General features: G+C 47.3%; 1 protein-coding gene across 1 annotated transcript in view; it reads left to right on the forward strand.

The window, feature by feature from the left end:
* The window catches only part of LOC149314017 (actin-related protein 2/3 complex subunit 2), a 38,838-nt gene that overhangs the window by 12,199 nt on the left and 14,004 nt on the right, over window positions 1-12,635 (forward strand). The window contains exons 2-4 of the mRNA XM_089520365.1: window positions 2,059-2,093; window positions 9,703-9,815; window positions 12,433-12,478. Of these exons, the coding sequence (XP_089376491.1) occupies window positions 2,059-2,093; window positions 9,703-9,815; window positions 12,433-12,478 (194 nt within the window). The remainder of the gene's footprint in view (window positions 1-2,058; window positions 2,094-9,702; window positions 9,816-12,432; window positions 12,479-12,635) is intronic.

Raw genomic sequence — 12,635 nt, forward strand, 5'->3', positions numbered from 1 at the left:
AGTGAATGGCTGCAGTACAGGCATTTAACCACTGCGCCACCAGGGCTTAATGGCATGTGATGGTTGTTAGACCAGTATCTAATATCAGATATTTCTTTTTAGTTGCTTTATTTTACAGTGCAAGAAAGTCTATTCAGAAATGAATCCTTCAATTAACATAAATTCAACCAAAACAACTTGCATTAAAAGAGCACTTTTTAAGAACAATTATGATTTCAGCTAGTGGCCATAGCATCTGAACTACATTTTGCTACTTAGTCCTATATGTGTATAGTTCTACACATTACTGCAAAACAAAAACAAATCTGATTTAAACAAACAAAAACTTGGTTGTTTTTCTTATTTTTAAAAATGTTTTTCCCTCAACCCTGATTACTACTTGTATTCTTGCCAAAGAATACCAGATACTGTTGGCTGTGTTTTTGAGGAAGACAGTGACAAACCACATCTGAGTATTCCATGCTAAAGAAACCCTGTGAATTTGTGGAGTCACCATAAATCTACAAGCAACTTGAAGGCCCATGTATATGCATACACAAAGTAGGAACTTGGAGACAGTAGAGATGGCAGTTTGCATGTGAGATATTTCAATGTGTAGAGGCAGTATCTTTCTAGATAATTAGGGAAGGGACTTTGTACTATCCACAATACTTTGTCTTACGTTTTATGTTCTTGAATTTCCCATTGCTTGACCTCTGTTTCTTTTCTGTTACTCTTTAAACACAGTTGGAGTTAATCCTCTGTTGATAAACCAGTTTGCCTTTTGTATTCCAAAAATCTCACCTCCATAGTTTAAAAAGGAGTTCTAGAATGTTTGGAAGCAATGCTTGTTGGCATAATTATCTGCACAGGTACACGTAATGTTCACATAACCTTTACATTAGGAGTGAATTTTGTGAGCATTCAAGAAAGAATGGTTGCTGCCCTTTTTATTCTAATTTCACATTGTCAGTCATACTTAGCCCTGTGGTGATGACATGTGATTGCACATGGAATTCATCCTCTGATCTTAGTTGATAACCAGTGAACAGAGATTAGTTTGTAGGCATGTGGAAATTGCTCCCTATTCAGGATACAAAGGTAGAACGGAGATTTTAATTCATGAAGTAGTGAGGGTATATTCTTGAGCTTCACCTGGTAGGCAAAAATTACAAAGAGTGAACTGTTGGTGGCTAGAAACAACTTAAGATATAAAAAGTGTGCATTCTTATTTGTGCCATTGACCATTCACTGTATCTAGAGTTTTCTATGTCATTTTAAACTGCTCAATTGAGACTTGGTATTCTGCTGTTGGTACAAATGACAAGGATAGTATCAAAACGGAATGGGGGGAGAGAAAATGTTTTTAGGATGATTTTTCTAATTTGGTGACATTCATCAATATGGCCCCATACAGACTGCCAAAATAAAGCTGCTTTGGGACACTTCGGAGGTATGCTGTTTAATGTTGCATGCACCCTAAGAGTCTGGAAGCTGCGCCAAAGCCACGCTCCAGTCCTTAGGACTAGATCATGGCTTTGGTGTGGCTTCTAGATTCGTAGGACGCATGCAACATTTAAGCAGCATGCCTCCAAAGTGTCCCAAAGCAGCTTTATTTTGGCCTGTCTGTATGGGGCCTATATTAGCTTGGGTATTCTTCACAGCTGACCATTGTGCCAAGCAATAGACCAGACAAGCATTGTAGATAGGAAGTTTGACTTCTCTCAGGATCCTTTTACAGTTGCATCTGCAAAATCAGCAAAATACTAGAGATGCATATTATTAGCCTTTGGCATATGGAGAAGATGTATTTTTCTATTCTGAAAGCAAGCAGGTCTTGAAAATCTACAAGCCAGGGTCAAATGTATAACTGGTCACCTAGATATCAGAGGCTAGTAGGAGTTAATTCTATAAAAATGAACAGCATGAGCAGTTAACTACATTCCCTTGATAGCTTAGGATATACTAGAAAGCTTGTAAAATGAAAGCATGCATTCGGTCATTTGTGACAGGATGCAGATTCATAGCTCCTGTGAACTTCATCTATATTCTAACTGCTATTCTTTCCTCATCCCCCAGAAACAAGCCTGAAGCTGTAGAAGTAACATTTGCGGGTAAGTCCCACTCTTTTAAATTGCCTGGAGAGAAATAATTGAGAATGAAATAAAAATTATTTGTTTTGTTGTGAGTTGTCTCAATCAGTGAGCCCTAGCTCCTTTTTATCACAGTGACTCAAACTAACTGCACAAAAGAAGCTCTGTTTCTAGAATTTTACTATCTAATACTGAAGTGTCCATTACCCATCCTATTGGAGTTGATATATTAGTGATGGCAGTTAGACAAATGCCTTCATAGCCTTCTCAGTCCATGTTTTTTGATGTGCCGGGGTGGGCAAAAGTGTGTCTCCCAAGGCTGTTTTGACCTTCTGTGCTCCTGGACTGCACTTTTTCTGGCATTGTGGATTGCATCTCCTGTAGTCCTGTGGGTGGATCAGTTCACCTTATAATTAGGTTGCAGGACACCTTTCCCCCACACCAATATTTTTAAAAAAATATATCAAAACAAAAGTGGAATTTCTGCTTCTTCTGACTTTTTTTGTTTTTGTTTTTGGGTTTTCTTTAGGTCTGGTGCAGAAAATTGGGACCCAGTTGGGTGCCAGGGGCTTATAATCGGCTCCCAGTCCCACCATACTTACCACTATGTCTTTAGAATGGAATATGTATGACAATAATACTGTCCTGTCCAGAATTTTTAAAGACTTGCCAAGTAACCCAGTGAAAAGCACATTTGTCTCAGGCCTCAGTTTCAAGTTCCTGTCCAGGCTTGGAATTCATTTGGTGGTATTTTCAAAGGTGCTTCTGCATTTCTTTTTCCTTTTTTTCCCCTCCTCCCCCTTCTTTCCTCTTTTCATGAGGTGGTATTAGTATTCATTATCATTTAACTTGCTGTGGTGTTATGACAGAGGCTACTAATGCCTTCTTGACTAGTAAAAGCTAGTAAAATTCCATCATACCAGTGCTGAAATGTTAGCACTGAATGCTATGTGTTGCTGTCTTAATCAGGAACAGGCCATTGAAAAATTTGCTATTTAGGACCTAATAGTACTATTTGCATTTCTGAAAGTCTTCATACATATTCTGAGCTGGTGCAGCTTGTTTCTAATAGGAACCTAAAAATCCAGTTCTTGAAGGGTTTGCAATCATACTCGTCAAATTCTTGCATCAGATGGAGTAGGCTGGAGTCCACAAAATCTGATGCCTAATAAAAATGATTAATCTTCAAGGTGCCAGAAGACACTTTCTGATCATAGTTAAGGAATGGTGCACACTTTGATGCAAATATACCCAATTCACATCTTCAGAACTGTTATGTATACTGAAATACAATCCTCATTACTACTATTTTGCATTTTAAATTTTTCTCTGCCGTTATGTAATCAAAAAGAAAATACAAAAGTATGTTTTTTAGCAGCAGAGAAGGGGCCGAGCATCCTGATCTTGGGTGGCTCCGCCCGCTTGGCTCCTGGTAGGCAGGTAGGAAAACAAAGAGACAAAGGTATGACCGGGGCCCTGGCCCCCCGCCCCTGCGGGCGGAGCTACCCAGGAACCCCAGTCTTCTTCCTGCCTTGCACCTGGTAGGACGTCTTTCATCCTTCTTTGGATTTTTTCATCGCTGGCTCCCCAGACTCGCCTGGCTCCCTTTCCTTCTCTCTCCTTCTTTCACTCTCTCCAAAAAAAAAAAAAAAGAGAACACCTTCTTTCCTATCTTCTGTCCTTGTTTCCTCTCAGCCTCCCACTCCCTCACCCCCCCCTCCAATGGCTACCGATAGGGAGACCAGAGCCACAGGGGAGCTCGCTTCCACTCTGCCCGGGCCAGCCCCGGCTTTGCCGGCTGCTCGCCGAGCGGCATCACCATCAGCGACCCTGCAAGTGGAAGCGCGTCCACAGCGGCCGGAGGAACCCCTCCCTTCCGCTGTTGGAACGAGGGACTCCCAGACGACCCGGGTTCAGGATGGGTGGTCTGAAGAGGGAGACCCCTCACCGGCGGACGGCGAGGAGGACGTGAGTAACTCCCCCCCACCGCCACAGTTATTGAGGTGGTTCAAGGCCTTCCTGCAGCAGGAGGCTGCCTCCACCACCGGGATACCCCAGGGACGGGACGAAGGCGCCGGCTCGCGCGCGCGCGAGGCCAGCGCTTCGGCTTGGGGGGCGGCTGCTTTCCCGGGAGGGGGGCCGCTCCTCATGTGGCCGGGGCCCATGCCCCCACAGGCCTTTCTTCCCGGCGACTCCGTTCCGGGGTGGGGGATGGCACCGGGCTTCCCCCTGGCCAGCGCGGGCCCCATACATGGGGCGCATGAAGGCCGCCATGTTGACCGGCCGACGCTCCTCCCACTTCCGGATGACCCGGAAGTGCCCCACCGGCACCACGCGGCCGCTCATGGGCGCCGCCATCTTGGCCATGCGGCCGCCCATGGGCGCCGCCATCTTGGCAGCGCGGACGCCCATGGCCGCCGCCAGCCTCCCCAGCCGGAGGCCTATGCCCACCGGCTCCTTACCCGTGCGGAGATCGCACCAACCACAGCGGGGCGGGCAGGCATTTTCGCCAAAGAGGCCCCCGCCACCACCAGCCAACCCCAGCCCACAGACCAGCCCAGAGAGGGTCTAGGGCGAAAGGCTCCCAGAAAGCGGAGCTCCCCGACCAGGGATACAGCCACCACCGAGCCCTCCCCCAATCGGTCTCCTTTAAGCCAGACAGGAGCCGGCGAATCAGAGGGGGATGATGAAGGGGCCCCATGTTCCTCTGATTCTGAACGCTCTTATCTTCCACCTCCCAAGCGCACGCGATACACCAGGCCCTCTGGTCGCAAGCGCCCGCGCGATTTGCTGCCCCCCGAGGATGAAACCTCGGACGACACTCATAACCTCTCAGGCTCTGAGGCAGAGGAGGGCGAGCTGTCGCATGATGAGACAGATAGCAAGTCAGACCCCCAATTGTCCTCTCGCCTGTTTAAACAGGAGGACTATGTGACACTTATAAAAAAGACGACCAAGACCTTAGGCCTTGCCTCTCCTTCGGATCAGGCAGCTCCCAACCCCGACTCAGACCTCCCCAAGGTGAGCGAGGATTTGTTCCCAGTGCCGGTCTCGTCAGTCCAGCAAATCCCATGCCCTCAAAACATCATGCAGATTATTAGAGATGAGTGGTCTAAACCAGCTTCTGCCAGGTCCAACCACGGCATCACCCGCAAGTACTACGTACTTCAGCCAGCCGTCATGGACAGACTCAGGGTCCCATCCGTGGATGCCCCTGTGTCGGCACTCGTCTCATCAGCCGTTTTCAGCAGGGACGGTGAGGACACACTCAGAAACCCAGAGGACCGTAGGGCGGACGGAGCACTAAAAAAGGCCCATGAGGCCTTATCCATTGCCATAAGGGCCGCGACCACCGTCTCGATGGTTATGCGAGCCACCCTCCAGTGGTCCCGTCAACTCCTCGACCTTCTGCCCAACCCAGATACCAGGGTCAAACAGACAGTTAACAAAATTGCCAGAGCGGCGGCCTTTGCAGCCGACGGCACCTTAGATACCATCCAGCAGTGCGCTAGAGCCCAAGCAGCAGCCGTGGCAGTTCGCAGGCAGTTCTGGCTTAAGAGTTGGAATGTGGATTCGAAATCCAAGCAGAACTTGGCCTTTACCCCATTCCTTGGCTCCAAGCTGTTCGGAGAATCCTTAGAGCCAGTGCTAGTAGAGGGAAAGGACAAGAAGAAAGCCCTTCCCACCTCCAAAAAAAGGGACGATAAGAGGCAATACAGAAACCGCTCTTCCTTTCGCCCCTCCCAATCCTCCTACCCTTCTTCATCCAATTCCTTTCGAGCCAGGGAGTTCAGGCCCAACAGACCAGGTTGGGGAGACACAAGAGCCAACAAGCAGGCTAAGCCCTCTTTCTCCTCCAAGGAAGGAGCGGGGTCCAAACAACCCCGCAAAAACAACCCCCAATGATGGTGCTCCCCCAGTAGGGGGCAGGCTGCAGGGGTTCGGCCACATCTGGGAGACTACCACCTCGGACAAATGGGTCCTGGATACCATCCGTCAGGGCTACAAGATAACATTTCATCATACACCAACGGACAAGTTCATACCGTCTCCCAGATCAGCCGACCCCAACAAACACCGCCTCCTACTGGAGGCCATCCAGCGCCTGCTAGACATCAAGGCCATCGAACCCGTCCCGAGTCAAGAGAGGGGACTAGGTTGTTATTCCACCTTCTTCCTTGTTCCCAAGAAGAACGGTTCCTGGAGAGCCATCTTGAACCTCAGACGGGTCAACCGGTTCGTCCTAAAGAAAAAATTCAGGATGGAGACGCTCAAGTCTATCCTAGAAAGCCTCCAGCCCGGAGACTACCTCTCATCGCTGGATCTCCAGGATGCTTACTTACACATTTTGATCCACTCTTCCTCAAGAAGGTTCCTCAGGTTCAGATACGGCAATCGCCATTACCAGTACAGAGCTCTCCCCTTCGGACTAGCATCTTCCCCCAGGGTGTTCACCAAAATCATGGTGGCACTGGTTGCCCTGTGGAGGGCCCAGCGGTTACACGTCTATCCCTACCTCGACGACCTTTTAATCAGGTCACCATCCAGACTTCAGGGGACTCAAGACATCTCTCGCATCCTCAGGTCGCTACGGGACCACGGCTTTCTCCTCAACCTACAAAAGAGTTCGCTGACCCCAAGCCAGCAGATCCACCACCTGGGAGCCATAATAGACACACACAAGGGGACGGTGCGCCTGCCTCCGGATCGGATCCAGGCCATTCAGGGGGCCATCTCAAAAGCCCTAGGCTCCACGCGGCCCAGCCTCCAGCTGCTGGCCCACCTCCAGGGTCTCATGATAGCATCTATCCAGTGCCTCCCCTGGGCGAGATTCCACTCCAGGCCACTACAATGGCTCCTTCTCCCACACCAACGAGCCATCACACTCAAGAGACACAAGACGATCCGCCTCTCCACCGAGGCAAGGCGGTCATTTCGCTGGTGGATGTCCGAATCAGTCCATCGAGGTCGCCAAATTTGGAGGCCCCCGAGTGTCCAGATTACAACGGATGCCAGCCTACACGGCTGGGGAGCAGTTTGCGGGACACAGCTGGCCCAGGGCAAATGGAGCCCAGAGGAATTAAATCACAGCATCAACTGGCTGGAGCTTCGTGCAATTCGCTTTGCTCTTCTGGCCTTCAGACAGTCGATCCGGCACAAGTCAGTCCTGATCAGGACCGACAACACCACAGCCAAGGCTCATGTCAACCGACAGGGGGGAACCAGATCCAGGTCTCTGATGGTCGAGGCTCAATCCCTGCTACGATGGGCGGAGACCAACCTCTTAGCCTTGGAGGCAGAATACCTTCAAGGATCCCTAAACTCAAAAGCCGACTGGCTGAGCAGAACGGACATAGATCAGGGAGAGTGGAGCCTCCACCCTCAGGTCTTCCAGATCATCACCGACAGACTGGGTCAACCCGTACTAGACCTGTTCGCTTCACCAGCCAACGCCAAGACTCACAGGTTTTTCTCCAGGTTCCTAACGGAAGGAGCCGAAGGAATGGACGCCCTCAACTGCCCTTGGCCGCCGGGCCTCCTCTACGCATTCCCTCCGACTCCTCTGCTGACCAAGCTCCTGGCCAGAATACGCAAGTCCAATTCACAGGTTATCCTGGTTGCTCCAGCATGGCCGCGGCGACCCTGGTTCTCAGAGATCCTAGACATGGCGTCTCAGAGCTTCGCTCTTCCACTCAGGCCAGACCTCCTCGCACAAGGCCAGATCCATCATCCGGACCCAGCCTGGCTGCGGCTTCACGCCTGGAAATTGAACGCCACATGCTGAGCAGCTACGGCTACTCCCCAGAAGTGGTTGACTCCATTCTGGCATCGAGACGCCAATCTACAAATAGGATCTACGAATACACCTTCAGGACATTCAGGAGGTGGTGCAAGCGCAAGAACAAGGACTTCATCAAGGCTTCTGTTCCAACGGTGCTACAGTTCCTGCACGAGGGGTTTCTCCAGGGCCTGAGGCCCAACACCATCAGGAGACAACTGCCAGCCATCACTTCCATCCTGCCCCATAAGGAAGCAGCCAGGATATCTCACCACCCTCATGTCCGCAGATTGCTAAAAGGGATCGCCAACAAAGCGCCCCCGACCAAGCATAGGTTCCCCTCATGGGACCTTCATCAAGTCCTAAAGGCTTTGACCATCTCTCCTTTCGAGCCACTGAGAGAGGTGGCCCTCAAGTTCCTGACCTTCAAGACGCTCATGCTGACGGCACTAGCTTCGGCGAGGCGTGTGTCTGAGATCGGCGCCCTCTCCGTCCGCAAGGAACTGCTGATCATCAGGCCGGACTCCGTTCTCCTGCGGCCGGATCCAACTTTTATCCCCAAAGTCAACTCCGTCTTCCACTCCACTCAGGACATCGTCCTCCCGTCCTTCTGCCCTCGTCCAACAACTGAGTTAGAAAAGCGTTGGCATACTCTAGATGTTCGCAGAGCCATAAAAGTTTACCTCAAGAGAACGGCCTCATTCAGAAAGTCTGAGGCGCTGTTCGTTTCCTTTCGACCTGGCTCAAAGGGCAAGAAAGTGTCAGTATCTACTTTGGCAAGGTGGATCAAGCAGTGCATAGTCCAGTGCTACAGCTCACTCAAACTACAGCCGCCGGGGGACATCACCGCTCACTCGACAAGGAGTGCAGCTACTTCAGCGGCCCTGTCTACCAACGCCCCGCTGGCTGAGATTTGCAGAGCAGCCACCTGGAAGTCCCCGTCTACCTTCACCAGACATTATAAGCTCGATCTCTTCCAATCGGCAGAGGCGGCCTTTGGCCGGAGGGTTTTACAACACATAGTGTCAGATCCGCCCTCCGCGCCAGCCAGCCCTCCCTAGTATCTGGTCTGCTTTTGTAAATCCCAAGATCAGGATGCTCGGCCCCTTCTCTGCTGCTAAATGGAACGTTGGACTTACCTGAGAGACGTCCCTTTACAGCAGAGAAGGCCCGAGCATCCTCCCCACCCTATCTGCCTACTGGCGCGGGTGGGCGGGATCCATGTTTCTCTACACCTCATTAGTTTCTGGGGTGTGTTAGGCTTGAAATCGACTGAGGTTCCTGGGTAGCTCCGCCCGCAGGGGCGGGGGGCCAGGGCCCCGGTCATACCTTTGTCTCTTTGTTTTCCTACCTGCCTACCAGGAGCCAAGCGGGCGGAGCCACCCAAGATCAGGATGCTCGGGCCTTCTCTGCTGTAAAGGGACGTCTCTCAGGTAAGTCCAACGTTCCAATTAAGGGAAAATGCACACAAAAATAAGTAGCAGTGAAAGTAACATACAAAAGTGCACCTTCATGCACAGTCCACATATTGGGGTAAATATACATAAAGAAATGTATAAAGAAATGTTTTTATCCAGGCTTTTAAAAGAAAATTGCAATTCAGTAAAAAAAAAAAACATTAAAATGAATAAGAGAAGGAAATTGATCAATTTAGTCCACCTCTATAAGTCAGTTATTAGATATCTGTCATCTGGCCTACTGTTTCTTGTATTGCAACTTCAGTAACAGTATACTCAAGTAACAAAAAACCTTTATGCTGTTTGTACCCTATTTTAGAAAGCTTTTGTCTCCTACTGTGTAACTAGGCTGAAAATAATGCAAGCACTCTTCATCTCTCAAATGCTTTCCTAGATTTCGATGGAGTCCTTTACCATATTTCCAACCCTAATGGTGACAAAACAAAGGTTATGGTCAGTATTTCTCTAAAATTCTACAAAGAGCTCCAGGAACATGGTGCCGATGAGGTAAGAATAAATACACCTTATTCAGTTATTCTAATGCATTTGCCTGGAGTAAAATTTTATAGATGCTTCTTACATGATAATTCTAAAATGCAGGCATCTCAAAAATGCATTTGGTATATGTTTTGTTGCTCTTATAATATGTTCCAAGGAGCTGAATTAGTGCTTTAACAATGCAAACTAATGCATCTAAACCAGCAGTTATGTTCTGTAAAATCTACAAGTTACTCCTAAAATAGTCAGCTTTATAGAACATGGTCTGAGGTAGAATTTGGCACTTGATTGTCTTTAATTGAAATTAATAAAAATAAGCATTGTTAGTTCACTGCTGGAAACTGAGGTTATAGGCACAATTCAGGATACTAATTTTGATCTAGATTGCTCTAATCATAAAGTTCTTCCTTAGCTGTAATTCTCACACTTCTTGACTTGCTGAAGTCTTTCACATCCTTCTGTTGGGAGCAGTTTTGAAAGAAATAACCATGTTAGTCTGTTTCAGCATAAAAAAGGGAAAGGGCGAGGGGGATGAATCTAGCAGCACCTTTCAGATGAACTAATGTATATTTGAACACACTTTCATTGATATCAGTCCACTTCTTCAGATGCACTGCACATCTGAGGATGTGAAATGGATATACATGAAAACTCATGTTAAATTATAAATTAGTTAGTCTGAAAGGTGCTCATAGGTTTCTCTTTTTCCATCTCCCCTTTTTTCCCTTTTGGGGGCATCACATTCTCTGTGATCCCATGTAACTGACAGATTATTTCCAAAAGAGGAACTCATCCTCCTAATAGCTATTTTATATGATAGCCTTTTGGAGAATGCTTGGGCTGTAGTGTTGACTGCTGGCTTCATTATGTTATAAGAGTGATGAATTGCTTGTGATTTGATAGTAAGTTTTCAGGTGATATTATGTCCATAGTACTAGATAAAGTAGAGTGAGTAGAGTTCTGTAGTAACAGTGGATTTCTGCAACCAGTGTCACCTTGCATTCAATTAATGAAGTCCTTAGCAGAGCCTGGGAAAGTTACATTTTTGAACTGGAACTCCCAAGAATTCTGTAGTTAGCTTGACCATGGGGGTGGGGGGATGAGGTGGCAGAGAGTGGTCTTTGCTGCTCACTGAAGCATTGCTACTAGAGTTGGATTCTGCCACTGAAAGATCAGAGAGTCTGTTTGGGAGGATTTGGGGGAAAACACTGAGAGCTTTCAAAATTCCCCCCCCCCTCCCCATAATAGTTCTGCTTGAATCTGTTTGTAGTCTGCAAATGCTTAATTAGTGTCTGCAGCTGATGTGAGAAGTGGCAAGTTTGGTTCATGTTAGACAGTATATCTTTTGAAAAGAACCATTTATGGTAGAAAAAGCAGTCCTTTCTGTGCGTTGTGGTTGAATCTCTCAGCAGAAAGTGTGACTCAGTTCCTGAAATGGTTTTCATATGTTGCATAATTTGAGAGGGTTCATGCTGCCTTGCTTAGGAAGAGCAGATGCTGCAACCAATATGGGACTGGATAGAAAGCATTTCATAAAACTGCTTGAATTATTTACAGTGGCCATCTGAGACGAACCAAGGCCTTAAAATGCCCCATAGATCATGGGGTGTATGTAGTGTGTATTTTCTCATTTTTTGTTCATGGGAAAGCTTTCTGGGGATTCTTTTTAATATCTGAACAGAAGCATGTGTGTCAAAAAGGGTACTAACACTTTGCCTGCTTCTTTGTTCCAAACCTCTTCCCACCTACCAAGAGTGGAGTAGGGGTTAATTTGGCTAACATGCTTGGAACAGGGTTGGGTCGGGTGGCATTGAAAAGGGAAGACCAAAGAGTGGGAGAAAGGAAGGTGTTTTTCCACTCAGTCACTCTGTTCAAAACTCTTTCTCATAAATAACATTGCCATTGGTGTTTAAAGATGCACTTTTGCAGATAATGTCTAGTTACATCTTTTTTGGATTTCAAAGCAGCAAAATAAAAGGTGGAAAGAAATCAGACTCACATCAAGCATATGGTATAGTGGCCATGATTATGAAGCAGGTAGTGTCTTCTGCTGTTGCTGTACGAAAGTGCATTTTACAGTATTGTAACTCTTAACAGTCTCATCCATCTTCTCAGAATGGCTTCTCTTCTTTAATTTTTTAAAATCCTCCTCCCACTGCTTGCCATTTAACAGCTGTCTAACTATTCAGAACAGCAGTGGTTTGGCTCCAGTCTGGTAGACATGGGAACATTTATGGTAAATATGCCTCATATCTGACCCAGGCATTTTTCATGCCTAGCATGGTTAAAAAATGGAAAAAAATAGCAATTCTCTTCCAGATGTTTTGGACGACAGCTCCACAGTCACTTACCATTGGCCATGCTGGGAGAGCATAAAGAGAAATGTGGGCTTGGAGAACATAATGGTCCTGCCCTACTGTGGTACTTCACCAAGCAGCATATATTTTCTCATAGATCTTTTCTTGCAGTTGCATGTCAAAGTGGCAGAGAATAATTTTGGGGCCAGTGGTGAACTGCTTTGCTGAGTAGAAATAACTTACACAAGGGCTAGAATTTTTAAGAGCAGTGTATTTGTGAAGGGCATGAAAATCATGTCAAAGCTCACAGCTTTTTGTCTTTTCCCTAGTTGTTGAAGAGAGTATACGGAAATTACTTGGTAACTCCAGAATCTGGTAAGCCTTCATGTAATTTGTGTCTTCATACTTATTCAATTTGCTGTTCCAATGTAATTATTCCTTGCTTTTTATAAAATAAATTACTGTATGTTCTCAAGCTAGCTCATGGTTGGGATCTCCTTGTCACAGTGCTATATCTTAAAATAAGCACACA

Source organism: Sceloporus occidentalis, unplaced genomic scaffold (genome assembly GCF_023333645.1).
Source record: "Sceloporus occidentalis isolate IW3139 unplaced genomic scaffold, rSceOcc1.0.p SCAF_4, whole genome shotgun sequence".
NCBI classification, from domain to species: Eukaryota; Metazoa; Chordata; class Lepidosauria; order Squamata; family Phrynosomatidae; genus Sceloporus; species Sceloporus occidentalis.